The sequence below is a fragment of the Saccostrea echinata genome, unplaced genomic scaffold (assembly GCF_033153115.1).
Source record: "Saccostrea echinata isolate AGI-Se365-2 ecotype Australia unplaced genomic scaffold, CSIRO_AGI_Sech_v1 ptg000064l, whole genome shotgun sequence".
In the NCBI taxonomy this organism is placed as follows: Eukaryota; Metazoa; Mollusca; class Bivalvia; order Ostreida; family Ostreidae; genus Saccostrea; species Saccostrea echinata.
In genome coordinates, this window is record NW_026889813.1 from 5,402,021 (window position 1) to 5,428,324 (window position 26,304).

A 26,304-nucleotide genomic window follows, 5' to 3' on the forward strand; every position below is an offset into this window, starting at 1 on the left:
CCTTTATTTTTTTTTTTTTTAAATAACGCATCCCTTTTACATATTAATCAAGCACTTTAAAAACGTTGGGTTTTTTTTTGTTTGTGACTAAAACTTTACTGAATTTGGACGTTAATAACCAATTAATGAAATAAATACGGTGCAATCCTACTACCTTTTCTTATGTTCTAATACATGTCCTCTTTACAAGAGGCCCATGGGCCACGACGCTCACCTGAATTATCTCAGTTGGCCCTGCTGTTCTTAATCAGCATAGATTTTTTTTCCCACTCTAACCCCAGGGATCAAGAATTGGAAAAAGTTGAATCTAAACTATATGATGATGCTTCCATATTAATATGGATCACCATGGGCTTGCTGTTCTTGATAATGATGTCCATTTAACGTCACCCGCGCCCGAAGGTTTCAGAGAAATTGACACTTTGAAAAAAACAAACAAACAATCAAACAATCAAATCGGTGTTTTTAAACTTTTTTTTCTGGTTTGTCTTTACTTTTAGCTCCTAAAAACTGCAGTCCGTGTAGAGATAGACAATATTCGAGCTTTCTTTGAGGTATATTTTAGCTAAACAGATTATTTAAACTGACAGATTTACTGAAAATGATCATTGAACAATAGTTATAGGTATCGCCAAAATTTTTGTATCGTGATTTATATCACGATTTTCCCCAAAAGTACACATGTATCACGATAAAATAATGATTTTTTTTTTTACATAATTTTTACTATGATTTGAAATGAATTTCCGTGATTTTTCTAACAAATATAGTGTGAAAAGTGAAAACATAACTCCATTTTTTTCTTAGACACTACAATTTACAAAGGAACAATGTTCTCAGATAGCCAGCGATTACACATTCGCTCATATATCAAACCTAACAGCTTCCAATACCTGCACATGCAAAGTGCCCATCAGTTTTCAAGGACCATATTAAAGGCGAATGTACCAGACAGCTGAGAAATACAAGTGATCAAGCTGTACTACAAATTATCTTTAAAGATTTCAAAAATCATCTCTAAAAAAGAGGTTATAAACAATCAGAAATTGATCTTATCAAGAAACTCTTTCTGCAAATAGAATGGATCTTCTGAAAAAATCAAAGAAGAAAAATGATAAAAAGGCTGTACCCAGTGTTTTTGTCACCAAGTTTAACCCATGTATAAAAGGGTTAAGGAAACGACTCATGAAATATTGGGATTACATACAACATGACGAAGTATGCAAAGACTTATTCACAACACCTCCTATGGTTGCATACAGTAAACACAAGAATATAGGTGATCTGATCATTAGATCCAAATTAAAAAATCAAATGAAGTACAAAAAGATTGATTGATATATGCATAAGGTGAACTCCTGACGAGGCGGGATTCATTACAAATATGAAATGAATGTGCTATTGATACCGCCAAAACACCCTTTATTACTTATGAAATATAGGTAATTGACAAAAAGCTTCATTTAGATAGACGGGTTCCAATACGTTTAAGGATACATAACACAGACAAATATTTGATGCATGGATTGATATATATATATATTTTTTTTGACTGATTTTGATTAGAAATGACATAAATAATAAATCCCTAGAATATAAAAAAAATCTTAAGTTTTCTTTGGTATTTAGATAAGTGACTTTTTGGGGGTTTTTTCAATGTAATTCTATACAAAATTTTGTACATATGTTTAACATTGTGACAAAACCTTACAAAATTTTCCCACTTTACCTGACTAATATTATTCAGGTTACCTATTTGAATATAAATCTATGAGAAATATTGTTGATTTGTGAAAAAAAAAGTTTGTGTTATTTATCTTTAGGACATGTCTTGTTGTTAGGATGCCGTCGTTTTTTAAAAAATTTTTTGTTTATTTTGTTTTTGTTTGTTTGTTTTTTGTTTTTTGTTTTGTTTTTTGGTTTTTTTTTTTTGCATCAGCATCAGTAGAACGAAAGGGATAAGGGAAATGTTAGTTAGGGGGTATGACGTATAGGTAGAGGCGCTTGTGCTTAATTGTGTGAGCCGTAAAGTGAAATGAAATATAAGTGTGCAATATTTTCGAAGGTCAAGCAACATACAGTCTATAGATAAAAAACGACGAAGGAATCCGTATTTATAAGTCTCAACAATTGGAACGGTAGAACATATACGTTCAACGTGTGATTAGGTTCTGGCCGTTCGTAGCCTTTATGTTCCTCGTGACTAGATCTTTGCAGAGTCTTTCTCAATGGCACGGATGAAGGCTTAATAGTATGAAGACAGAAACTTATATTGTATCATCCTTGGCGGAAGCAAAATTGAATATATTGAGAACAGGATACTGTATACATATAACACAAAAGATCATTATTGTATGTAAGCGAATGATACATTGTTCAAAATACATGCAAAACACTTAATTCAGCCGGCATATTTAGATTCAAGGACTTTATTAGGAAATTCTGTATCAAAGTTTCGGATTAGTTTCTAGTTTGATTTGCTTAACAAAATAGAGAGAGCTACTATTTGAACAGAATTAGTTTGTTAACAAATTCCAAATTAACTTAATCAATTTTCATACATGAAATATGAATAATTCCACAATGAACGGAACCAAGGCTAGTTTGGTGGACTCTAATGAGTACAATGTAGCACTAATCATCATATGGACAGCGTTAGTTGTTGTTGGAGATGTGGGGAATACTTTAACCATATACATTATATGCAGATTCACAGTGAAATCGGCGACCATTATTTACATCTTAAGTCTGGCGATTGCAGACCTCACTTTCCTAACTGTAGTGGTGCCTTCGGCCCTGGTTGGTATCACGATCAACCTCCCGACGTTGCTTATAGACCTACACCCTCTTGTTGGATTTTTGCAGAATGTAAGTAAAATGTTTTCAAAAATATAATTCCCTGTTAGATATTTTATGCTAAGAGAAACCTCTACATAAATGACCACAACTGATGTTATGTTCCAATATCTCCCTCAAAGAGTATGAATGCGTGTCTGTGACATTAATAACTGACGACAAACAAATCAAAATTGGTACTCTTGTCCGAGGTTTCTGCTCAAATGAAAGATTCCAGCTATTATACAGCCTTGCTGGATTCAAAAGGATAAATGTGTTCTATATAAATCTTTCTTCCATGTTAACATTGTTGCCAATGAAATAAAAATCCTGTGTTTTGAATTGATGAAATAAAGTTTGAAAGCTATTGATATTTTCACCCTAAAAGAAGTGATTATTAAAGAAAAACCAACATAGAAATTATATTCGTTACAGTAAGTTTGACGATGTTGATAACGATAGATACTTTTACACAGACAGCAGCGCATGTGACGTGTTGGACGTTGATGGCGATGACCATTGATAGATACCTGGCGATTGTGTATCCAGTGAAGTCATTGAATTGGAGGACAACGAAAACATCGGTCCTTGTCTTTACTGGAGTCTGGATTGGTGAGAAATCTTGCAAATATGCTTCTCAACTATAGATTCAGAATCAAACTTTTACCGAATGAAATTTTCCTCTTTTTGTTAACTGGGTCATCGGTCATCAAAAGCAAGAAAATTTTGAAAATACAGTTCTACGATAAAGATGAATTATTTTGTATACATCAATTTATTAAGCAGTTAGAGACTGAAAAAGCAATAATATTTCTATTTATTGTTTTAGTGTCTGTTGTTTTGTCGATACCATATGCAGTCCTCCATGAATCGGTGTTGTCGAATGAATTGGGTGTGGGAGTCAGTCTGACGTCATTCGGAATCCCTCTGCTTGTCATCATAGCTTGTTATGCAAAAATTCTTGTTGTCTTACACAAGAGAGACAAGGAGATGCTTCAAAAGGTATACCTAATTAATTCCCTCTTGTTTATCAGATATATGTTTTGAAATGAAAAAAAAATCGAACTCATGTAATCATATTTATTTTCAGTCAGATTTTTATGAACAGATCCATTCTTAAAAACCGAGTTTCTGTGTCACGATAGGCGTTGGCACGCTTACAACCTTCACTTTTTATTGTGCCTGAATAATAAGTTAATGTCTAAATTTGAAGCCCCTCACCGGCATCCGGCATGTGAGTGATTATACCCGCATGTTCTAAAGGAAATTCGGGGATATTGTAACCCTGGTCCATCCGTCCGTCCGTTTGCTACACTTTCTTTTTCCTCAAACTCCTCTTTTATTTTAAGCAGTAACCAATTAATCTTTTGGAATATGATAGATGGTGTCCTGTAGATATGCAATAAATTTTAAGAATTTAAAATATTACACAAGGGGCAAAACGGGGGCCAAAAAATGACACTTTATCTTCAAAAAACTGATTCCCAGAACTCCTCTTACATTTTACGCAGTAGCCTATCCATCTTTTGGAAGATGATTGGTCGTGTCCTGTAGATGTGCAATTAGATTTCGGAATTTTCATTTTCACCCTTGGGGTCAAATAGGGGTTGAAAAATGACATTTTCTATACAAAAAGACTTTGGTTCCCAGAAGTCATGATTTGGACAAACTTGAATTAACACTATATCATGAAGTTTCACATAAGTTAAAACTTTTGTAGAGGCTCATGTATGATAATAATACCCTGAGGGGTAGGTTTACCTGCCTCAAAAAATCAGTTGAGGCTTCAGTGAGTTGTTTTCAAATTATTAAGCATAATTTAATTCATTCTTGCATACTCTGAACACAGTCGTGTATTTTCTAAGGGATGTAAGTGAAGAACTTTCATGTTCTTAAGTAATAGGAGTTCCATGTGACATTCATAACAAATCATGACAAGAAAACATTGATGTAACCATCAATTATCGCCCGGGAAATAAATAAAGTAAACAATGGAAATGAGTCTTTATCATCAAACCGCTTCGATATGTGTGAAAAAGGCATGCGTCTAAATGATGGAGACGATAGTCGAGAATATTTTGAAAACTTATAGTCGGATGAAAATCGAACAAAAACGATACTCTTTTAAACTTTATCAATTCCACAAGTAAATGTTGGCTTCATAAAATATAATTTGAAACCAGACACATGCATCACCTATTTTCAAAAATATCTTTCACTTTAAGAATATAAAACACGAACTGTGTAAAGTACATTTTTACGTTTTTATGCGATAAGTAAAATTCGATGTTCTAAAAAAAGGGACCTGTCGTTTTTTCGATAGTAAATGATAAGCAACTTTGTATATTAAATATGAAAAACATATATATTTTTACAGATTCACTTCATGGAAGTAAATATATTGTGTATCTCGTAATTTATAAAGGGAAAGAACATTCTGATTAACAATCTTTTTAATGTTTAGAAAACCTTTAATTCTGAATAACTTCTCCCACCTCAATCCCCATATACCAACACTTAAACTTATATGCATAGAGCAGCCCGGTCCTCCGGGCTGCAATAAAGACTTTTGGCTGTGACCTTTTATAATTTGTTGTAGATCAAATAATTGTGAGTAAACTTTTTTTTTTTTTACACATCTGTGAGGGGTATCATTCTAGCTGCAGAAGGAATTACACAGTATAAAATCCTAGAAATTTGATCAATTTAGAAAAAAATTCTGATATTATTCCATTTTAATTTTTGGCCCAAGTAGATGTCAGAAAGAAAGAAAAAAGGAAAGAGAATAAATACACCAGGTCTATAGCCTTATGCTAAAAACTTATGATCGCAAGTGCTCGGAAAGAACTACAATATTTTAAAAGCAATTTTATGCTTTGTTTTCATAATAGTTCAAAGCTGACAATGTATAATATAACACCATAGTATGACTTTTATCTATATCTATTGACTAATAAAGTTGCGAGAAGTGTTAATAATGATGACAAGTGAGAAGTGGGGTTAATTAATATTCACAGATTTTAGGAGTTTTCAACAATTAAGACATGAAAAGACATAAAAAGATAACTCCTTTCCCTTTTCCCCTTCCCAGACCCCAGATTGTTCATGTATGCAAACCAATACTTTGTTTTGACATAAAAAATGTGATAATATACAAAAATGTGCACAAAGTTTAATAGTGCGTCTCTCTGAATGAATTTCATTCCTAATTCTAGAAGGGTGGTTGACCCAAAATCATGTACGGAATGTCATGCAATCTTATCATTGTTGCACTTTTGAATTGGATGCAGGTCATATTGTGAACATTTCAACTTCAAGGGGATGGTGATGACCTCCAAGGGTTCATAACTTTTATACCATTAGATACATAATGACACAAGAAACAAAATTATATATGGTCCAGGGAAACAGTTTTCATTCATTTTTGAGGTACATGATCCTTTGTCGTTTCAGGGACAGGGGGTACAAAGAGAACTTTGGGGTTTTTATTTAAAGCTATTTGATTGTTTCCATATCCAGGGAATGGAATAACCCCCATTGATTTGCTTTAATATGTCAAGTTCTAAATTTTGAATTTACAGGGTGGCAGTAAATACAAAATTTACAACATGACAAACCTAACCATTGACATTTCAGATTATTTTACCCGGGTCCCTTTTCTATACCTAAAAGTTGGCAGCTAATTTTTATTTAGTTTATCAAAAACGCTATGCACTAAAATAATAATATTTGTTGTTTTGAAAATAAATTTAAAAAGTTCCAATCGTGGGCCAAAATTTACATCCCCCCTCTTTTAAAATAAACATAATTTACTTCATTAATTAAATTCTGTAATTTCAGACTGGTAATGCATTTAGTATATGGAAGACTTACATAAGAGTGGATACAAGTTAAAATGTGGCCTATCTTATTTTTTCCTAAAGATGAATATTTTGCTTTAAAAGCAATATTAATCGAAACATTTAAATTTAATAAAAATTTACTCTCCTTAAACTTGTGATTATGGATCATAACAATATGACCCTCGGGTCACTTTGTTATTGTGCAAGTGACGTTACATTTCTTTCTTGCGAATTACAGTCAAAACGATTGTTCAAAGCTGACAGGTATTCAAAGACACTCCAGTGGGACATTATACGAGCTAATATGCTTCTTAATTTGGTAATTAATATAAAGAATAGAACGCCAAATCCTCACAGATATAAAGTATTGTAATGATTTATTAATATCGCAAATCTCGCTTGAAAGTATACACTTCGACCGAAATAGCGTTGCGTTGAGTGATGACACTATTGGATTTGATAATTGAACAATTTGAATCACGGGTTGCATTTTATAAAACATGCATTTTAATTGGTGGATTAGGACCCGCCCACTCTCGTGCGGTATCCTTTGCTAAATATATTTGGAAAGCGTCCAACGGCCTAGCCAATCCATGTTTGATGGTTGAAAGCTAACGTTGACTTTTTGAACTAAAGAAAAAAGAAACAAACCATAAAATCATATTTCAGCATTATTCTCTTTAGAGAAGTGGACAGGCTTTCGCCTACATCCACTTCTCTTCGCAAGCCTTCATGTTTTGATTCTGGAAAACGTGTAAATCTCGAACCGGTGACGGTCTACACTTCAACTGACAGTTCGTCTAAAATACGTCTGAATGTACGTAATAGACGTGTTATATTATCAATTTTAACATAAATACACACAATTGTCACAAGAAAACTGACTTTTAAGTATTCCTAATCCATTTTCACAAGTTCTCCATCCCGGATTTAAACTAATGATTATCTACCACAGCTTATTAGAAAAAATTGAAAATTTTAAGTCGGATAATTTGGAAAAATTGGCGAAGACGTATTTTAATGTTAAAAAAAGTGTTTGACAATTCACTTCTGATTTAGCTTATTATTCAAAATTAACTTTATTACCTTTACTTATTTTTACTATTTTAATACAATTTAAATGTAAATTTGAGCTTTAAAAATACTTCATTATTTCCACACTGACAATACTAAAAAAAAATTTTCTTTTATTTTTAAACGATATTAACTCTACCTTTCCCGAGAAATGAAAAAAATTTAAACAAAGATCAAAAGAATTTGAACGAAACTTGAGGAAATACTGTCTCGTTAGTTTAAACAGAGTAAACGATTTCTCTCGTTTCATTATTATTTTGTAAAAATAGTTTCCATTTTTATCCGAATTAGAGATTTTTGAATACTTCAAGAGTTACTTGCACATAATTTAAATCCGGGATGGAGAACTTGTGAAAATGGATTAACAATACTTAAAGGTCAGTTTTCTTGTGACAATTGTGTGTATTTATGTTAGAATTGTTAATATAACACGTCTATTACGTACATTCAGACGTATTTTAGACGAAATGTCAGTTGAAGTGTAGACCGTCACCGGTTCGAGATTTACACGTTTTCCAGAATCAAAACATGAAGGCTTGCGAAGAGAAGTGGATGTAGGCGAAAGCCTGTCCACTTCTCTAAAGAGAATAATTTCAGCATGTGATATTCCTTTCACATACGGTACATGTATATTGTTCAATGACGAAAACTGTTTTATCCTACATGTATCTGCCGATTTCCTCTGCAATAAATTGACGCATTTTCCATTTTCGGTGTTCGTTAAATTGAATAGTCTGTGCGACTTTTCGGCGCACTAAAAATCTTTTTCTTTTATGTTTTAGTCCCTAGTGAGTGTAAACAAGTGAACTATTACATTGGGTAGGTAAACTCAAGCAAATTAAAAACTCGGGTATTATTGTTAAGCAGAATCCGGGATATCTCGCATACCCAGCTGATACCTGAGCACTTGTTATTGAAAAATATATATATATTCATAGCTGGTAAAACAAACTTCATTCAAAAGTTTGTTTTTATTACCACAACTGTCAAAAATACCATGTTTCAAATGTGTGTGTGCTACTGCATACCCATTTTAACGGCCGTCATGGCAATAAACAAGCGACCAGAAAAATCGAAATGCTTGTGTTTTTTCAGTGCAATTTTTACTGCAACGGCGAATATTATTTATATATTCATTATGAAGTAATAAATATCATATATACTTGCATGTTAAAAAAAAATAATTAAACAATATTCACCGAATCTAAGTACGTTTAATTTTATTGATGTACTGAAGAAGAAAAACGGGGAAAAAAACGGCAGTGTTTTTCAATCGCAGAAATATGCCCCGGGTACATGTGAAGATGCATCATCTGAGTATGAAGTCAACTCCTGCCATTCCTGGCAGAGATTTTATTTGAAAGACCATTTTACAGTTTACCAACACTCACAATCATTTAATAAGGTATTGCATCGTCCCACTTACATACATAAGCGCTTTTGCCCGTTTTCTATCTTTCTTGGAAACATTCCACGTTTTCGACAATATACATTTGAGAATGTGGGCGGACCTATAAAAATGCACCAATCAGATTCTTTGTTGGATATCGCAATGGCGTGTCAGTCAGATTCAATTGTATTTCAGTCAGATTCAACAGTGTCGTCACTCAACGCATCACTATTTCGGTCGTAGTGTATACTTTCAAGCAAGATTTGCGATAAAAATAATATATATTCAGTGATCGTTCAGTAAAAGAATGAAAACGTTTGAATACATATACTGAAGCTGTTTAAGGTCTTTGTCTTAAATCATCGAAAATAATCATAGTTTGTTTCTTTACAGGTAGAAGAAAGAAAAAGAATGAAGAAAACCAGGAGAGTGATCAAGATGGTTGCTGTTTTGATCCTCTTGTTTGCTTGTTCCTGGGGTCCAATACAAGTTCTGTTCATGTGGAGGAATCTGGATCCAAGTTTTCCACATTCTATGGAGTTGTTTTATTTTGAAATATTTGCTCACACTTTATCATATGCTAATTCTTGCATAAATCCGTTTGTGTATGCGTTCATGAATAAGAGGATAAGGACAGCATTGGCAGCAAGATTTCGAACGAAATGCATATATATGGAATAAATTGGTTGGATATAATTTTATTGTCAAAATCTCCCATAAGGAAATATTTATACGATCACAGTGACCGGAACTTCACTGGTAAAACACTGTGCCACAGTTGAATTATAAGGATGTAACTTTTCCACGAAAGTCAATAAATAAAGAACCTGTGCTTCCATTTGCAAAAATTGGTGATAAAAATGGAATCTGGCCTTTTCGGGCTAAGTCTCATTGCAAAGGCTCTTAATAACAAATGGGATATCTGTCACACTGGTTTCTAATATTTCTTGAAAGGATGTCAATTAAAATGCTCGTACTGCGATTATTTACGTAGTAAACTTGAGTAATAGTAAATTAAGATGACTAATAATCATCTGTAACATAGAAAAGTAAGGTCACTTTCAAAGCTTTGTTTCAGATTAAGACTGAAAATAAACTGCGTGAGAAATCAATCTCCCCCCCCCCCCCCCCCAAAAAGTAAAATAATAATTAAAAAAAAAAATTCTTCTCACCATCCAAACTCAAAACATCAGTTTTAACAAGTTCTCGGTTATCATCTTGCATCTTAAGAACAGTCTATTCTGAGCTAAGATATATATACAAGCGTTTTTGTAATCTGCTACAAGGATATGACCTCCTATAGAGAGTCTTTGACTATTGCTGTTTTGGACATGTCATGTGTGTCATCGGAATAGGACTCCTTCATCAAGACCGCATTTTCGACAACTGTATTAATAAGAGTAAACTTTCCAGGCAACAATGACACTTAAATATACCATGGATGGAAGTCGAAAAATTATATCGGAACGTTCCGACGACTAGGACTTAATGATTAACAAAGATTGTATGTAACTTATCAATGATAAAACTAAACAATAGCAGATAGGATATTGAGAATGAGTGAAAGATGGATTAGACAAAATAAGTCTTGTTGAATTAATTTATGTATCTATACATATAGTTACAAAACAGCTTTAACGAAAGAATTCGATATTTAAATTTGTCGTTGTCTTAAATTGAGAAGTCCTGATCAACTTTGTAATCACATGAAAGGATTCAAGTTACTCTTGGTTATTGTTCGAAGCTGAAGGAAAGAAGTTTGTGTGGTATCAGGTTTTGTTGAATAAAATTGATTTCCTTCATTACTGGTATGGTTTTATCTGTTCTGCAACTTTAAAATGTGTTGATGAAGGTGGGATTTGTAGATATCTGCTCTTGCTCTTTTGTACGCTTAAGATTAGGACAAGGTAGAACTTAATCCTTCTTTGCGTCTCCGCAACAGCGACACTGAATCAGTCCAAGAAATCAGTGGCGTATATTCCATATAGATAGTAAGGCTGTAGCCTACACAACATTTTCTCAGAGATAAAAAAAAGGTGGTTGAAAAAAGGGTAGAAAAGATGATAATAATTCTTATAAATTTATTAATTTTATTTTGTTGCAAATGCCAGAAAAACATTCTTAGCAATCCGTACTTTTACATATACATGTATTTAATGACAAAACTTTTCCTAAAGCTGGAATTTTTTTAAACCCAAAATTCAGCTGTTATATTAAGTCTGCATCAGACAGTTTCAAAACCATCGACAACAGCATAGGATCCATGATTAGTGCAGGAAATGAAATAAGTTACTGGAAATATTTTTGGTTAATAAGAAATTAAACGTTTCGTTCGTATTTAGATAATTTAGTAAGGAAGTTTCCATATTTTCTAAGCAGAGTAAAGGATAAGTTAAGAGTTTTTAATTTTGTTAAGTGGTCTGCATATCATGAAAAAAAGGGAAAAAAAATGTTTACAATATTATTTTCACTGGTCAAAGCGTAGATGACAATTGTAGAAGTCTTAGAGTTCGCAAAAAAGGTCACTTCGAACCCCCCCCCCCCCAATCCCTACCGAGAGGGGGCTACCCGCTCCTTTCCTACCCATACTTTCCACATCAGGTTAAATCTGTAACTTCACACTAGCCTACACATTAGCAGAAAGGAATATACACCACTGGAAATACATGTGCCTGCAGTAGAACCGTGTTTTACTGACTTGTTAATAATCCAACAGACTGGCTTATCCTCGAGCAGGTCCTCCTGACACTTGAGCTACGTCCTTATTGATCGACGAATTATTGATGAACTGCTGAATAAGTTTTGTTTTCTTTGGTATATAAAAAAGGTGGATACTTCCATTCTAAAGGACTTCTTTTCTAAACTTTAGATAAACTGTATAGGGGTAAATATAAAATTTGCCTCATGACTTGTAATACATAACTGGAAACAAATTTAAAATTTAGAACGAGACAATAGGGAAACAAGACTTGGAACTGATGGCTAAGTTTCCCTTACACGAAACACTCAAGAACGTGTAACTGGACACTTGAAAAGGTAGAACCATGGAAGAATGTTTTCCAGCATACGTAGTACTGTATCCAGGACAAGACAAAACTTGTGCTGGTTCTGCTAAAACCCAAAACAGTGACTCCAGAAACAAAATTGAAGATTGTTGTTTTGTTAAACTTAGTCAAATTTATGACATTTTCGGCAAATTAATTTCAGCAATTGGTTTAGTCTGTCTAGTGTCACAGGTGGCTTGCGATTTTCAATATCACAAGACAATTTGATAAGATAGACTTCTTTATTTACAGGTTTTACAAACACACATTGTACCATCAGCATGAATGGCCCTAAATGTCTAACTGGCTTAATGGGACCTATAACATAAATCATAGTTAGATACAGACAGGTACAGTTAGATACAGACATAATATACTTTAATACACTTTGCTCATACTTCAACATTTTACTGTACATTCAATAATTTGCATTTTACTGTATTATACATACACTAACTTGCCTTTAACTGCATTATACAAAGTTGCATTTTACTGCACTGTACATATACTTCATTAACTCACTTTACTTTACAGCTCTTTTACGTTCACACATTGACTAAGTGTTGTACTTGTAGACAATTACTTTACTTTGAGACGAATACTATACGCCATACTTTGTACATATACCATATCTACTTGTATGCATTCATGTATATCTCATACACTCTTACTTATAATAAATATACATTACATGAACAAATACTACTTTGAATCTAACTTACGAAAATATAGAACAAATCTCTGTGGCCATCTCAGGAATAAAAACAGGCTATAAACCATATAACTAATAATAATAAGTAAAGTAAACTTACCTTGAACAGCTGTAGAATAGGTGGATCTCTGGTCGTTAATATCAAACATGCATATGTACATACAGGGGGAATCTTGAGCTGTCTGAAACACGACTGCTCTGGTCAATTGCTATGCTCAATCTGATTTCTGAATAGTACGGGATTTAAATCGCCGGGTAAAACCTGCTAAACAAGCTCAAAAGTATAGAGAAGATACTGGGCAATAAATATTAGTTATACAGTATGTTGATAAAAATATATGGAAACAATTATGGGCATGAATTGTGACAACTAGTAACTGTGGATTGAATTTCTTGTGTTTTATGAACCCGTAATAGAAGATCGGGGCTTATTCATGTAGTTTTTGCTCTGTCCGTCCGTTTGTCTTTTGTTTTTCTGCAAAAACTTTAACCTTGTATATAAAGTTTGAACAATAGTTGCTCTGGCTTTTATTTTTCACATGTGTATTTCTTGTGACATGACCTTTCTTTGCGTACCAATACATTTAACCTTTTGACCTTGACCTTGGAGTTTTACCTATTTTTGAATTTTTTTAGCTTTAACCGCGTCCAGATCTTTCCTTTCGTAACAATATTTTTAACCTCAGATTTTGAGTTTGACCTACTTTTGAAAAACTTTAACAATGGCCATAATTTCTAACTTATGGTTGCTAGGATTTTCATATATCACACGTGTATTCCTTGTGACAAGCCCGTTTTGGAGGCACCATCTATTTTTACTCATGGCCTTGGAGTTTGATCAGCATTAAAAAAAGAAACTTTAACCTTGCTTATTACTTTTGAACAGGTGCTATTTTCCACTTATGAATTTCTTCTGAGAAGACCTTTCCTTTGGTACCATTATTTTCCGTCCTTATGACATTGAGAGTAAGACCTACATTTTGGAAAACTTTTACCTTGGCCTTATTTTCTGAATGATTGGTACGGTATCAAGGCTATTACATTTTACTGGTGTATTCTTTGGTTTAAACTTTTTTCAATTCTTGACCTTGGAGTTTGAAATACATTTGAAAAAGATTTTGATATTTGACATGCCAGGATATGCTCCTGTTAGTTTGTCTGGAGTTACCTCGATCTTGAGCATGGTTGTTGGATCTGGCCAGCAATCTATCTGGATGAGCAGTTGATTGCTGGCCAGAGCCAACATGCAACGGAATCCACAACCATTTCCAAGATCGAGACGTTGCACTTGCACGGCATTCAACGTTTGTGACGTCAAAAGAAAATGCAAACTTTAAACCTTTTGACCCCTGTCCATCTTATTGTGTTTAAATGCTTTCGCTTTCCACACATTTTATATGCAAAATAAATGTGGAATCTAAATATACTATATGTAAACTAGAAGTAATGTGAGATAACGCACAAAATTATAACAACCCCCCCATTATCTACCCCCGCCCTGCAATTTTTATGGCACCCATTTATACATTTTCCTAATTAACTTGCCAAAATGAGATTACTTCAAGAAAATCATACATCTTCTAGTCATAATTATCTTTGTGTAAAGTATAGACTTCCAATAATTCTCCATTAAAAAGATTTTCTATTTTGAACACTGGGTGAAGGATATGACATATTTTTCAGGTTACGAGTAATCTTTGTTTGAAGTATCAACTTTCAATATATCCACGAACTAGACAAGAATTAAATATTTTTTCTGCCAGTGAAATTGAAATTGAAATTTTCAAGGTCGGAATGACGTCATGACACACTTTCAGGTCATAAGTAATATTTGTGTGAAGTAGAAAATTCCAATGTTTTTCCATTGAAAAGTTATGGAACATAATTAATAATAAAGAATTAAGAATCATGATAAAGTATCATATTCACGATGAAGTCCAGAATTTTTTCTTTCATTCATGTCTTTAGTGAAATTAGATGACAGTAAAGCTAACAAAATTTGCCACCTATTTATGAATGAATTTGTACATATTTGATCAAATCATGCCCCAATTACCAACTAGAATGACAATTTTTAGAGTTAATTTTATTTTCAGTGTACAGGGGACATACATATGAGTCAATAAGACAGAAAGGGCTATCGTTGTTCCGAAGGCGTTGTTCTTGACGTAAACGCTGTTTATACGTTGCGCGTTTCTAAGGTTTATTTCCTTATTTATTTATTTATTTATATTTTGTTTTTATATCAAACGTCCTAACTTTTCAGTAAAATAATTTCGAAATCGACTGTACATGCCGAAGAAACACTAAAAATTTTCTGCAAATTTTGAATGTAAACTGTCAAGTAATGGAGATATTTGTAATCATGATAACGTACCTGTCACCTAAAAAGCCTTTTAAAATACATTGTAGAAAAATTTAAATTAAACTGAAAACAACTGCAAAATGTTAAACAATATTCATACTATGATTGTGATATGTAGATGTCATGTTATCATCGTACATATACCTGATACTATACATATTTTGTAACGCTTGCCACTCAAAATAGAAGCAAGTTAACATTATTTTTAATAATTTTAAAGTTTCCTCAAAGTGCACTTGTTTTGTTGGTAGATGCAGATTTTCTTATATTTCATAACTTTTAATTCTCTTCAAAATTTAATATTTTATGTAAAATTTCAGGAAAAAATAATTTAAACATTCCATAAAAATATTACATTCTCTACATTTTCATGTATAATGAATTTTGTTATTTACTTTAAAATATTTGAATACTGCTGGCTATTCTAAATCATAGATAATCAAATTTGTAGAATTTTTATGTTTTAATAAGATCTACATTGGTGAATTAAATAAATCCTTGTCTACGTGTTAGGATTTTTATTTAATAAAACTCACTAAAGGATGAAGTATTTATGATAAAAAATTACCAATTTTTAACAATGCATTAAAAATGTTGATTTCTGATTTTCTTTGCATACAATGATTAAATCACTAAATCTTAATGATTAGAGTTTATATTTATAATAAGAAATTTATCAATATTTTCTAATACTCTACTTAATTCTTATCTGTTTAAAAAAGTCATTAAACCATCTTTGAATTTGCTGATATGTTCTCATGCTTTTATTAATCTGAAAATTGACCGCAGAGTCACTCAGAATTACCTCAGTAACCCCAGTGAAAACCTCAGGGCTACTCAGTATCAGCCCAGTGTCCTCAGAGCCACCTCAGTATCCCTCAGTGCCAACAGAGTGCCTCTCAGTATTACCTCAGTGACCACAGTGGAAACCTCAGTGCTACTCAAAACTACCTCAGTCTCTCAGTAGCAGTCTCGGTGCCACTCAGTATTTTCTCAGTACAACTCAGTACATCCTCAGGGTTTTGTTGCCTCCGTGCCTTTTAGTTGCAGTAGTGAAAATGATAAAAAGGCCCAACGTTATGGTCACCAAGTTTGACCCATGTATAAAAGGGTCAAGGAAACGACTTATGAAATATTGGGATTACAGACAACATGACGAAGTATGCAAAGACTTATTCACAACACCCCCTGCTCCTATGGATGCATACAGTAAACACAAGAATATAGGTGATCTGATCATCAGATCCAAATTAAAAAAATCAAATGAAGTTCAAAAACATTGATTGATTTATGCATAAGGTGCACTCCTGACGAGTCGGGCTTTATTACAAATACGAAATGACATGTGCTATTAATACTGCCGAAACACTCTTAATTAGTTATGATATGTAAGCAATTGACCAAATGCTTCATTTAGAGTGTCGGATCCTAATAAGTTTAAGACATGTCTGGTTGTTAGGATGACGTCGTTCTTTTTGCATCAGTTGTTTGAAAAAAGAAAGGGATAAGGGAAATGTAAGTTAAGGGGTATGACGTATAGGTAGAGGCGCTTGTGCTTAATTGTGTGAGCTGCAAAGTGAAATGAAATATAATTGTGCAATATTTTCGAAGGTCAAGCAACATACAGTCTATAGATAAAAAAACGACGAAGGAATCCGTATTTATAAGTCTCAACAATGGGAACGGTAGAACAGATACGTTCAATGTGATTAGGTTCTGGCCGTTCGTAGCTTTTATGTTCCTCGTGACTAGATCTTTGCAGAGTCTTTCTCGATGGCACGGATGAAGGCTTAATAGTATGAAGACAGAAACTATATTGTATCATCCTTGGCGGAAGTAAAATTAAATGTATTGAGAACAGGATACTCTATACAAATAACACAAAAGATCATTATTGTACCTAAACAATTGATATACATTGTTCATAATACATGCAAAACACTTAATTCAGCCGGTATATTTAGATGGTTTCATGGAATTTATTAGGAAATTCTGCATCAAAGTTTCGGATTAGTTTCTAGTTTGATTTGCACATTTGCTTATCAAAACAGTGAGAACTAGTATTTGAACAGGTGTTAGTTTGTTATCAAATTCCGAACTTAATTAATTTTCATACATGAACTATGGATAATTCCACAGCAATGAATGGAGCCATGACTTTGCTGGACTCTTATGAGGACAAAATAGCGCTAATCATTATATGGACAGCGTTAGTTGTTGTTGGAGATTTGGGGAATACTTTAACCATATATATTATATGCAGATTCACAGTGAAATCGGCGACCATTATTTACATCTTGAGTCTGGCGATTGCAGACCTCACTTTCTTAACTGTAGTCGTGCCTTTGACCCTGGCTTCCATCACGAGCAATGTTCCAACGTTGTTTGAAGACGCTGGACGCCCTTTTGTCGAATTTTTGCAGGATGTAAGTAAAGAATTAAATGTGAAGAAAACGAACAGTGATGATGCTCGAAAGTCAATTTAAACAATACAGTCTCTGAGTAGAATATGAACAATTCTGAAGACTAATCCTACATGTTAGATGGGATACTAAAGCCTCTATTTGAGTAACCACAACCGATATTATGTACCAAGATCTCTCCCCTAGGACCAGCATATGTGTCTATGATGAATAACTTACGATAAACAAAAATCAAAATGGAAGGTGTGGTCCAAAGTTTTTGCTTTAAAAAAAACCAGTCATTATTCAGCCTTCCTATATTCTAAAGGATATTTGTGTTTTGAATGAAACTTTTGTTAAATTGCGTTTTTTAAACAATCCTACATTTAAGCCGATGAAATAGAGGTTTTGTTTGTTTGTTTGTTGTTTAACGTTTCTCTCGAGAATTTTTCACTCATATAAATATATGCCGGTGGAGGGCTGCAAATTTATACCTATGCTCGGCACTCAGAGCCATTGAGCAGTGAGGGATCTTTTTCGTGCCAACACCTACTGCGACACGGGACCTCGGTTTATACGGTCTCATCCGAAGGACCGGTCTCGTATTGGATTCGAACCCGCGACGAAAGGATCAGCTCCCTACTCAGCGACTATAGAGCAGACGCTCTAACCACCGCGCCACGCGGCCGACTGGAATAGAGGTTAAAAAAGCTTTTTTTGGAATAGAGGTTAAAAAGCATATACATGTATCTTCGCTTTTGCAGTTGTTATTTATAACAACAGAAACTATTCATTTCAGTGAAGTTAGGTTTTTTTTTTTTTTTTTTTTTTTGGTTTTTTTTTTTGGTTTTTTTTTTTTAAAGAGAGAGATAAACCTGTCTTTGTTGAATTCTCTCCCTTTTTTTAAATTGGCAAGGGCAGATGTCGCGTAAAATAAAATGGAGCAAAATGTCGCTGTTCACAGTTGTAATTTTTTACACAGACAACAGTCCATGTGACGTGTTGGACGTTGATGGCAATGACCATTGACAGATACCTGGCGATTGTGTATCCAGTGAAGTCACTGAATTGGAGGACAACGAAAACATCGGTTCTTGTCTTCACTGGAGTCTGGATTGGTGAGAAATCTTGTATCTACCATGAAAACTTAAAACAATCATTTTCAACATGAAATTTTCTCCGATTAAGACGCATAATTTTATATACTCAAATAATAAAACAAATAACCAGGAGTACATGTACCAAACAAGATGTGTTTGTATAGCACTGATGCCACCGTATGGCAGTTAATAGCAAAGGTGATAGTTTCTCAAATGCAATTCAAACTCCAAGGTCAAAAGATAAAAAAATGTTGGTACCCATTTGAAAAGTCTTATCACAAGGAATATGAACGCCTGAAATTAAAAATTTCTAGCTCCAACCATTCAAAACTTATGGCCAAGGTCAAAGTTTTACAAAAGAAGGTCAAACTCCAAGGTGAGAAGGTCAAAAATATTCATACGCAAGGAAATGTCTTATATGAAAAAATACACGATAAAGGGGCTGGAACACGGATTTGAAGCTCATATTTTTAAAAAAAAAAATTCTAAATGATATCATGACATATATGTTGCTAGAGCATTTCACATCGAAATATATTAAAAGCGTGTTAAGAAAATCTTTTATCTGGAAATAATTAAAACTACTATTTTCGGGACGCGTTTGATTGACACACACCGGTATACTTACACTTTCACAAAGTGAACTTTATCCATAATACTTAAGAAAAGTAGAAATTTCGTTGTGTATTAATGAAAATATGAAAGCTATAATATAGAGAGTTCAGAGTAGAAATGCGAGAAAGCAAAACCAACTCACCTGTATTGTCAGTCCGTGCTCAGTGATGTGTGCAGACTCACCTGGTAAAAGGTCAACACTAAGAATAACAGAGCGCGTGTCCTGTTTACAAACACAGATGTTTGACGTACGTGATGTTATGGAGAATGTCGTTGTCATTGAATTCTTAGAATATTTTTGTAAGTTTAAATCATTAAACTGAAGTTATTTTAAATAAAAATATATAGTGAAAAATGTAAACAATGCAACTGAGTCCAGGCCCTTTAAAATTACATAATGATTCAAAATCATGTGTTTCTTTTAAGAAAGTTGTATCACAAAACAAAAGATTTATGTGAAATATGAATATAGCGAGGTTTTGGCAACTCAACTGCACTGTAAAGGAAGAAAAAAGCTGCAAAATGTAAGTGCCGGAAAAACAAATGTTTTATCTATGATCCCTTTGTTTTTATCGTCAATGTCCACAATATCAAGGTTTGGCGTCCTTTATTTTTAGCGTGAAACTTGTAAATAACATTAAATTGGAGCAAGTAAAAGTGAAAAATAAGTTCTGATAATCTTTTTTGAAGATTGTATAAAAATTCTAGGTCATCCGACATATATATCTATGGAATTGAAACCATGGTAAATTCTTGAACTTTTCAGCGCATGCATACAATAAAGAGGAAGAAGTGAAGCATATCTTTTTGTGCTGGGTTATACAAAGATTTTTTTACTTTTATTTTTCTCCATTAAAGTGGATTTTTTAGGTTCTGAAACCTGTAATTTTCTGAAACCTATATTACTTTCAAGAACTGAACAAAATTTGCATTTGTCATGCATAAATTCTACTTTTGTCGGTTTTCGCGCTTTTCCGTCACGGTGTCACTTTAAGTATGAAAGCCCTAGCCCCAACCGTTCAAAAGTTGTGGCCAAGGTTAAAGTTTGATAATGTTTTGCAAAAGTGAGTCAAACGCCAAGGTCAAGAGGTCAAATATGTTAGTATCCAAAGATAGGTCTTGTCACAAGAAATATGATAATTCCAACCAATCAAAACTTTTGGGCAAGGTTATAAGTTTTTGCGGACAATGAGACAGACGGACGGAAGAGCAAAAACTTAATGCCTCCGAATCTTTGATACGGATGCATAAAATTCACATTTTTTTCCTTTATAGTGTCTGTTGTTTTGTCGATGCCACCTGCACTCTCCTATAACTCGGATTTATCAAAAGCAACGGTCGTGGGAATCGTTTTGACTTCATTCGGGATTCCTCTGCTTGTCATCATAGCTTGTTATGCGAAAATCCTCGTTGTTTTACATAGAAGAAACAAGGAGATGCTTCAAAAGGTATACCTAGATCACAGGTGCTTGGGGACGGGACCCCCCCCCCCCCCAATACAAAATATAACATAAAACTAGCCTTTTAGGTGCCCAAGCACCTGTGACTTAGATAACGATTCCTCTCTGCATTGATGAATTGATGAAAGTCTTTGATACCGTAAACTCAAATCAGGCAAAAATTGGTTGCTTCGTGTCATGGTTACCATAGCAACATGTCCTAAATTTTGAAAAATGGCATTTTTCAACATGTTCAGAGTCCCACAGTTAACATTTGCAGCAAAGCAAACACGTGGCAATGACTGTTTCTGAAAGTTGAAGGCCTGATGTCTTAAATGCATGATAAACATGTTTGGTAAATCAACTATTACATACTTACCATGGAAACAAAGTATTCAAAAGTAATAATTTTGTTCATTTAATTTTATAAAGTCATACACTTAAGAATAAAAACAATTATAGGTTGAAATGCAAGCAAGTAATAGAAAAGAGATCCTTGTAACATATACCAAGGACGAAATATAATATTTCTTATAAGTTGGCAATGGTTGCCATGGTTTTAATACCACAAAGGGATTTTAAATTTACCCTCTTAGTGTTTTAATCTTATCCTATCTTTTTAAAAAGCATATTTCTATATAACTCATGATCAAATTTTAAAGGCGTTGGTGTGAAGCTAATTTTTACATTTCAAAATTCAAATTCAATTCTTTAAATAGAGCGTTGCTATGGAAATTAGCCGAAAAAATATGCATAAAAATCTGAAAAATATTCTGTTTCCTTGGATACGTACCCTTGTATGTAGATTTCCAAAACTTTTATGATTGATATATATGAACTACTAACCTAGCTGACTTTTAATTTTGACTACCACCCAATCTCTTACTGGATGCAAAAAGCTGGCACATACGATTTAATATTTATATAAAATTAACAAAATCGAACACTTTCCCTTCTTGATAACAATAGCAACAGTGTTGTATTTTTCAACAAACTTTATCAATATATGATATTCAACTTTAGTTCTACCTGAAAAGTACTATTCAAGGTGAGTCAAATAATATGTTCCTTGATTAAAAGGTAAGTAAATTTCTAAAGCAGCAAAAAAAAAAAAAAAAAAAAATATCACTTTAAACAACTGGTACGTTGTTTCCATGGTTACACTGCAAAGTAACAATTTTAAAATTCCAATTTTGCTTATGTTGTCGGTGTTGCAAGGTCCTAAGGATGTAAATTTATATGTGCCAGTCATGAATTTTATTGTTTTTCCTCAAGATAGAAGCATTAACCCAATCTTAGCAACAGATTTTGCATGGTTACACTGTGTTACCATGGCAACCATGAAAGTTATTTTTAGAATAATATTGCCAATACCTAATTACTTAAGGTCAAATATTTTTATCGTTTTTCTTTAGTTGTTGATGGAGTTGATCATGTAACATCTATCATTAGTGTATATTGAGCGTTTTTCAGCATCTAAAATGTATTCCAAATGTACCCATGATTACCACTTACTTAGAGATAAATTCTAAATAGTTTCTTTACAGCATAAGTTGCAACAAGGTGTCATGTTTTTGTGAGAATAGTTTGTTTGTTTTTCTTAGTCTTTATTAGGGCTTAATAAATATTCAAAGTAGCTGAAAATATCAATTTTTTTCAACTTTTCTGGCTTTTACCATGGCAACCAAGACACATAGCAACGAAATTTTATTTGATATATGTTTCTGGTGTCAAGTTGTAATAATGGGCAAAGTTTCATCAAAATCGGTGACCATGCGTGGCAAAAAAGTTTAAGTGGTTACAGAGAATCGCTATTAATTCACTCTAATTTCTAGGTTGATTAAAAGGCATTGTAAAGGTATCAAAACTTTTATTTCTTTCTCCACCATCTAGTTTGGAATAAAATAAAGACTTTTTCGAAATATTAACTGTATATTTAACTTGAAACAAAAGGTGGCCCTTCTTCAAATTGTGATGAAGGATCGTAAATACTAACATCTCATTTTTTATTTAGATTACATATAAAAGACCCCTGTAATTGTTCAATGTTGCCGCGTAAAGCTTTTAAAATAATGCATAATAATACTATTCCAAGTTTTTTTCCCTACGTTTAGCGTCCGCGGACGGATTGGTTTTGAGGTTATGAAAATAAAAACAAACAAATTAAAATAAACAAATACAAATCTTTGAAACGCATCTCTCTTATAATGTATAGCGGGGTATTTTTGTGTGGAACGATTATTTTGGGGTTTTCGCGATTTTTTCCTATGGTAAACATGATGAATAAGTGTAATAAATATAATTTGTGAAAAAATGTCCAACAAACCTCGGGGTTGAATTTGGGGGTGGTTGGGGGTTGGGGGTGGGGGTGTTCCTGTCAACAAGTACCTGTGAGAAAGATAGGTTTTCGAATTTAGGATGGACGCTAAACAAAGAAAAAACTTGGAATGACCTAATTCGCATATTCAGTGATCGCTCAGTTAAACTATGAAATCTTTTGCATACTAGAAATTGAACAGCTAAAGCTTTTTTTTTAAAAAAGTCTTTTAAAAATAACGTAAACAAAAAAAAAAAATAGGGGAAAGTATGGAATTCCATATACGACAGCCAACTGCTCACTGCTTACTGCCAACTGCCAACTGCCAGCTTTTTACTGCTCATAGATGATATTACCTGTTTTGTTGTCTTTAATATCTTTAATACGCATGCTTGAATATAATAACAAATATTGGCGAATTCAGAAAGGCGAGCTAAGAAGAAATAAATAGGAGGAAGGAGTTTTTCTTCTTAAATACAAAACATTTAAACAAAATATTCCCACATTTCCTTGCATGCAAATAATTCAATAGCTTTTTCTGAAGGGGGAAGATTAAAATCTTATATAACGTCAGAAAAATGGGGGGGGGGCAAACTTGTAGTAGGATCCTAGGTTACATTTGTTGGTATATGCATTATACCATGCAGAAATACTTAGTCTAAGAAAAATCCTAATACAAGGATTAATTTTACTCTATGTAAAACAGCTGATCTTAGGCAAGGAAGCAATTTCCAATGGGGGGGGGGGGGGCACAACCCAACAGAAATCCCTAAAAAGTCACTAGGCACCGTTATTGAGGGAGCACTACTGTATAGTATATGCTGGCAATTTATTGGGGGAGACACCACCACCACCACCACCAATGCTTTTACTCTAACATTAGCCATTAAACGATTTAATAAGACACATATAAAAATTCACAAATACGGATTCCTTTTATAGGGTAAAAAGAAACACTAAAAGATTTACCCTTGGCATATGTTAAATTATTTTAAAATTAAGTAATATTTCTAGCATAAATTTATATGCCAACAAATGTTACCCAAGACCCTGCTAAAAGTTTGTTCTTTTATCGTATGTGAACCCCACAATCCCCACCATCCCCTCACCCACCCCAAAAAGCTCTCGAATTATTTGCCTGCAAGGAAATGTGGGAATTAAATGTTTTGGTTTTAAGAAGAAATACTTCTTTCTCCGATTTACTCCTTTCCTAAATCCGCAAATTTTCGTCATTATTGTAAGATTTATGCAAGCTAACTCTCGATTCCCGCCTACATTTTACATCCATTTAATTCAAAATAAATGGCAATTTGGCCATTATAACTTGTTTGATTGCAAAGAAAAGTTCATTAGTAATGGATTAATAATTTTAAAAACCAGTGTCAAAAGTTAATTGTTCTTATTTACAACTCCCTCCATAAGGGGGTAGAAAATTTTATCAATTGAAACCAGGCTTTAAAACATCACCAGATTTCTATTACTCATGACTCTTAAATGTCTCCGCAAGTTTAACTTATGTAAAATTTTAAGTTATGTAAAATTTCAACATATCAGATTGAATTGATAAAGTTTATTTTTTATTTGTTATCTCATATGAAATTGGAAATAAAAAAATGACTATTTTCCTGTATTTAGTCTGTAAACATATGCCCCCCTCCCATCTCCCCTTAAAACAACGCCTTTGATATGATTTTGTGAAATAATAATTCATAACACCTGCAAAAAGGAATTGTTGTTTCACAGAAGGTGGGGGGGGGGAAGTTTTGAAAATAAATTTCCGTTTTCCGTTGATTTCTATAGTGAAAACACAAGCTTTACCAAATTAGAGACTTATCTCTCTTTGTTTTCCCAAATAAGTTATGTTTTATGAAAATTCACATAAATAGCTATATAAATATGAAGAATCGTTCAAATATGTTAAATTTTGAAAATTTGGACTTGGAGATAATAAACAGAATAATACTATCGTTCGCCGTTCTTTTCTTGCTATCACAGGATTTATAGATTTTTTCTTTATTCAAGCATGAGTATTAAAGATATTATATAACAAGATAGGCAATATCATACATAAGCAGTGAGCAGTTGGCAATTAGCAGCTGGCAGTTGACAGTAAGCAGTTGGCAGGAAGCAGTTGGCTGTCGCATATGGAATTCCATAGGAAAGGAAGTTAATTCCAATTTTTTTTTTGTCTTATTAGACAGAGGGAACACCACCAATGAAGAAAACTAGGAGAACGGCAAAGATGGTGGCTGTTTTAATTCTCCTGTTTGCCTTTTCTTGGGGTCCGATACAAGTTCTAGTCATGTGGTGGACCTTAGATCCCAATTTTACATTTTCTGCGCAGTTACTTAAATTTAAAATATTTGCGAGTACTTTATCATATGCTAATTCTTGCATAAATCCTTTTGTGTATGCGTTCATGAACAAGAAGATCAGAAAAGCATTTGAAACTAAATTAAAGGTCAGACATGGTCGTGTTTAGAATTTGTCCAGCACTGCACTGTACTAGTAACTGCTAAAAGGTATCTTTTCGTTTTTAATCTTTAAGCACAAATGAATTTTTTCGCAAAGACAACTCTAGTTTCGGAATGGCCACTCGTCATATAAAATTGCTGAAGTCTTTTTGTTATCACAGTCTGTCATGCGACTTGCATAAGTTAAAAAAAAACATTCCGCAAGATGTAATGTCATTGTAAATGTATTTACATGTATTTAGAGAGAGAGAGAGGGAGAGAGAGAAGTTTGTTACATGTATTTACATTGAAACCATTTAACTTTATTCACAATTGTTTTCAAAAGCCTGTGGTGAAAATAACTTTCTTTTCATGAAATCTCATTTTTTTCTTCTTCAATAATTGGTTTTAACTTTCTGGGACCATAAAACTTAGACGAGCTCACTTTTGATCCCAGTCTTACTTTAACATAAGGAGTTAATGGTGAACTAGGCCTATTTCAATACCTTGCAATAGTCAAAGACATGGAATTGTGAGGAAAGCTAAAAGAGTTATGCGGTATAAGCGTTTTTTGCCTCCCAAAAAGTAAAATTTTGAAAATTTCTTGAAATGTGCTGAATTGTATATATTGTATGAAAAACAGAATTCACAAAAATACTATAGTTTCGAAGTATGTTATTTGCAAGTTTTGTTTCTATGTCGTCACAAACTATTTC

The 26,304-nt window shown here is 33.3% G+C and overlaps 2 protein-coding genes across 3 annotated transcripts; both read left to right on the forward strand.

Annotated features, from left to right (window-relative positions):
* Positions 1–2,433: 2,433 nt before the first annotated feature.
* LOC133175921 (kiSS-1 receptor-like) lies at positions 2,434–10,943 on the forward strand. Its single transcript, XM_061311060.1, has 4 exons — positions 2,434–2,868; positions 3,312–3,447; positions 3,665–3,837; positions 9,535–10,943. Exons 1-4 carry the CDS (start codon positions 2,569–2,571, stop codon positions 9,820–9,822), a joined length of 897 nt encoding a protein of 298 aa, XP_061167044.1. The 5' UTR covers positions 2,434–2,568; the 3' UTR covers positions 9,823–10,943.
* A 6,296-nt stretch (positions 10,944–17,239) lies between these two features.
* On the forward strand, positions 17,240–25,757 carry LOC133175920 (galanin-like G-protein coupled receptor npr-9). Of its 2 annotated transcripts, XM_061311058.1 has the most exons (4): positions 17,240–17,688; positions 18,647–18,782; positions 20,655–20,827; positions 25,333–25,757. In XM_061311058.1, exons 1-4 carry the CDS (start codon positions 17,386–17,388, stop codon positions 25,615–25,617), a joined length of 897 nt encoding a protein of 298 aa, XP_061167042.1. In that variant the 5' UTR covers positions 17,240–17,385; the 3' UTR covers positions 25,618–25,757. The 2 variants fall into 2 exon arrangements, with proteins under 2 accessions (XP_061167042.1, XP_061167043.1); XM_061311059.1 differs by lacking the exon at positions 20,655–20,827 and having other exon boundaries at positions 25,333–25,496.
* Positions 25,758–26,304: the final 547 nt, after the last annotated feature.

Bases quoted from the DNA above. Each gene is read 5' to 3' on its own strand.
- LOC133175921 (XM_061311060.1), top strand. From the start codon at position 2,569: ATGAATAATTCCACAATGAACGGAACCAAGGCTAGTTTGGTGGACTCT. The intron at 2,869-3,311 runs GTAAGTAAAATG...ACTTTTACACAG, and splicing joins TTGTTGGATTTTTGCAGAAT to ACAGCAGCGCATGTGACGTG. The intron at 3,838-9,534 runs GTATACCTAATT...GTTTCTTTACAG, and splicing joins ACAAGGAGATGCTTCAAAAG to GTAGAAGAAAGAAAAAGAAT.
- LOC133175920 (XM_061311058.1), top strand. From the start codon at position 17,386: ATGGATAATTCCACAGCAATGAATGGAGCCATGACTTTGCTGGACTCT. The intron at 17,689-18,646 runs GTAAGTAAAGAA...TTTTTTACACAG, and splicing joins TTGTCGAATTTTTGCAGGAT to ACAACAGTCCATGTGACGTG. The intron at 18,783-20,654 runs GTGAGAAATCTT...TTTCCTTTATAG, and splicing joins CTTCACTGGAGTCTGGATTG to TGTCTGTTGTTTTGTCGATG.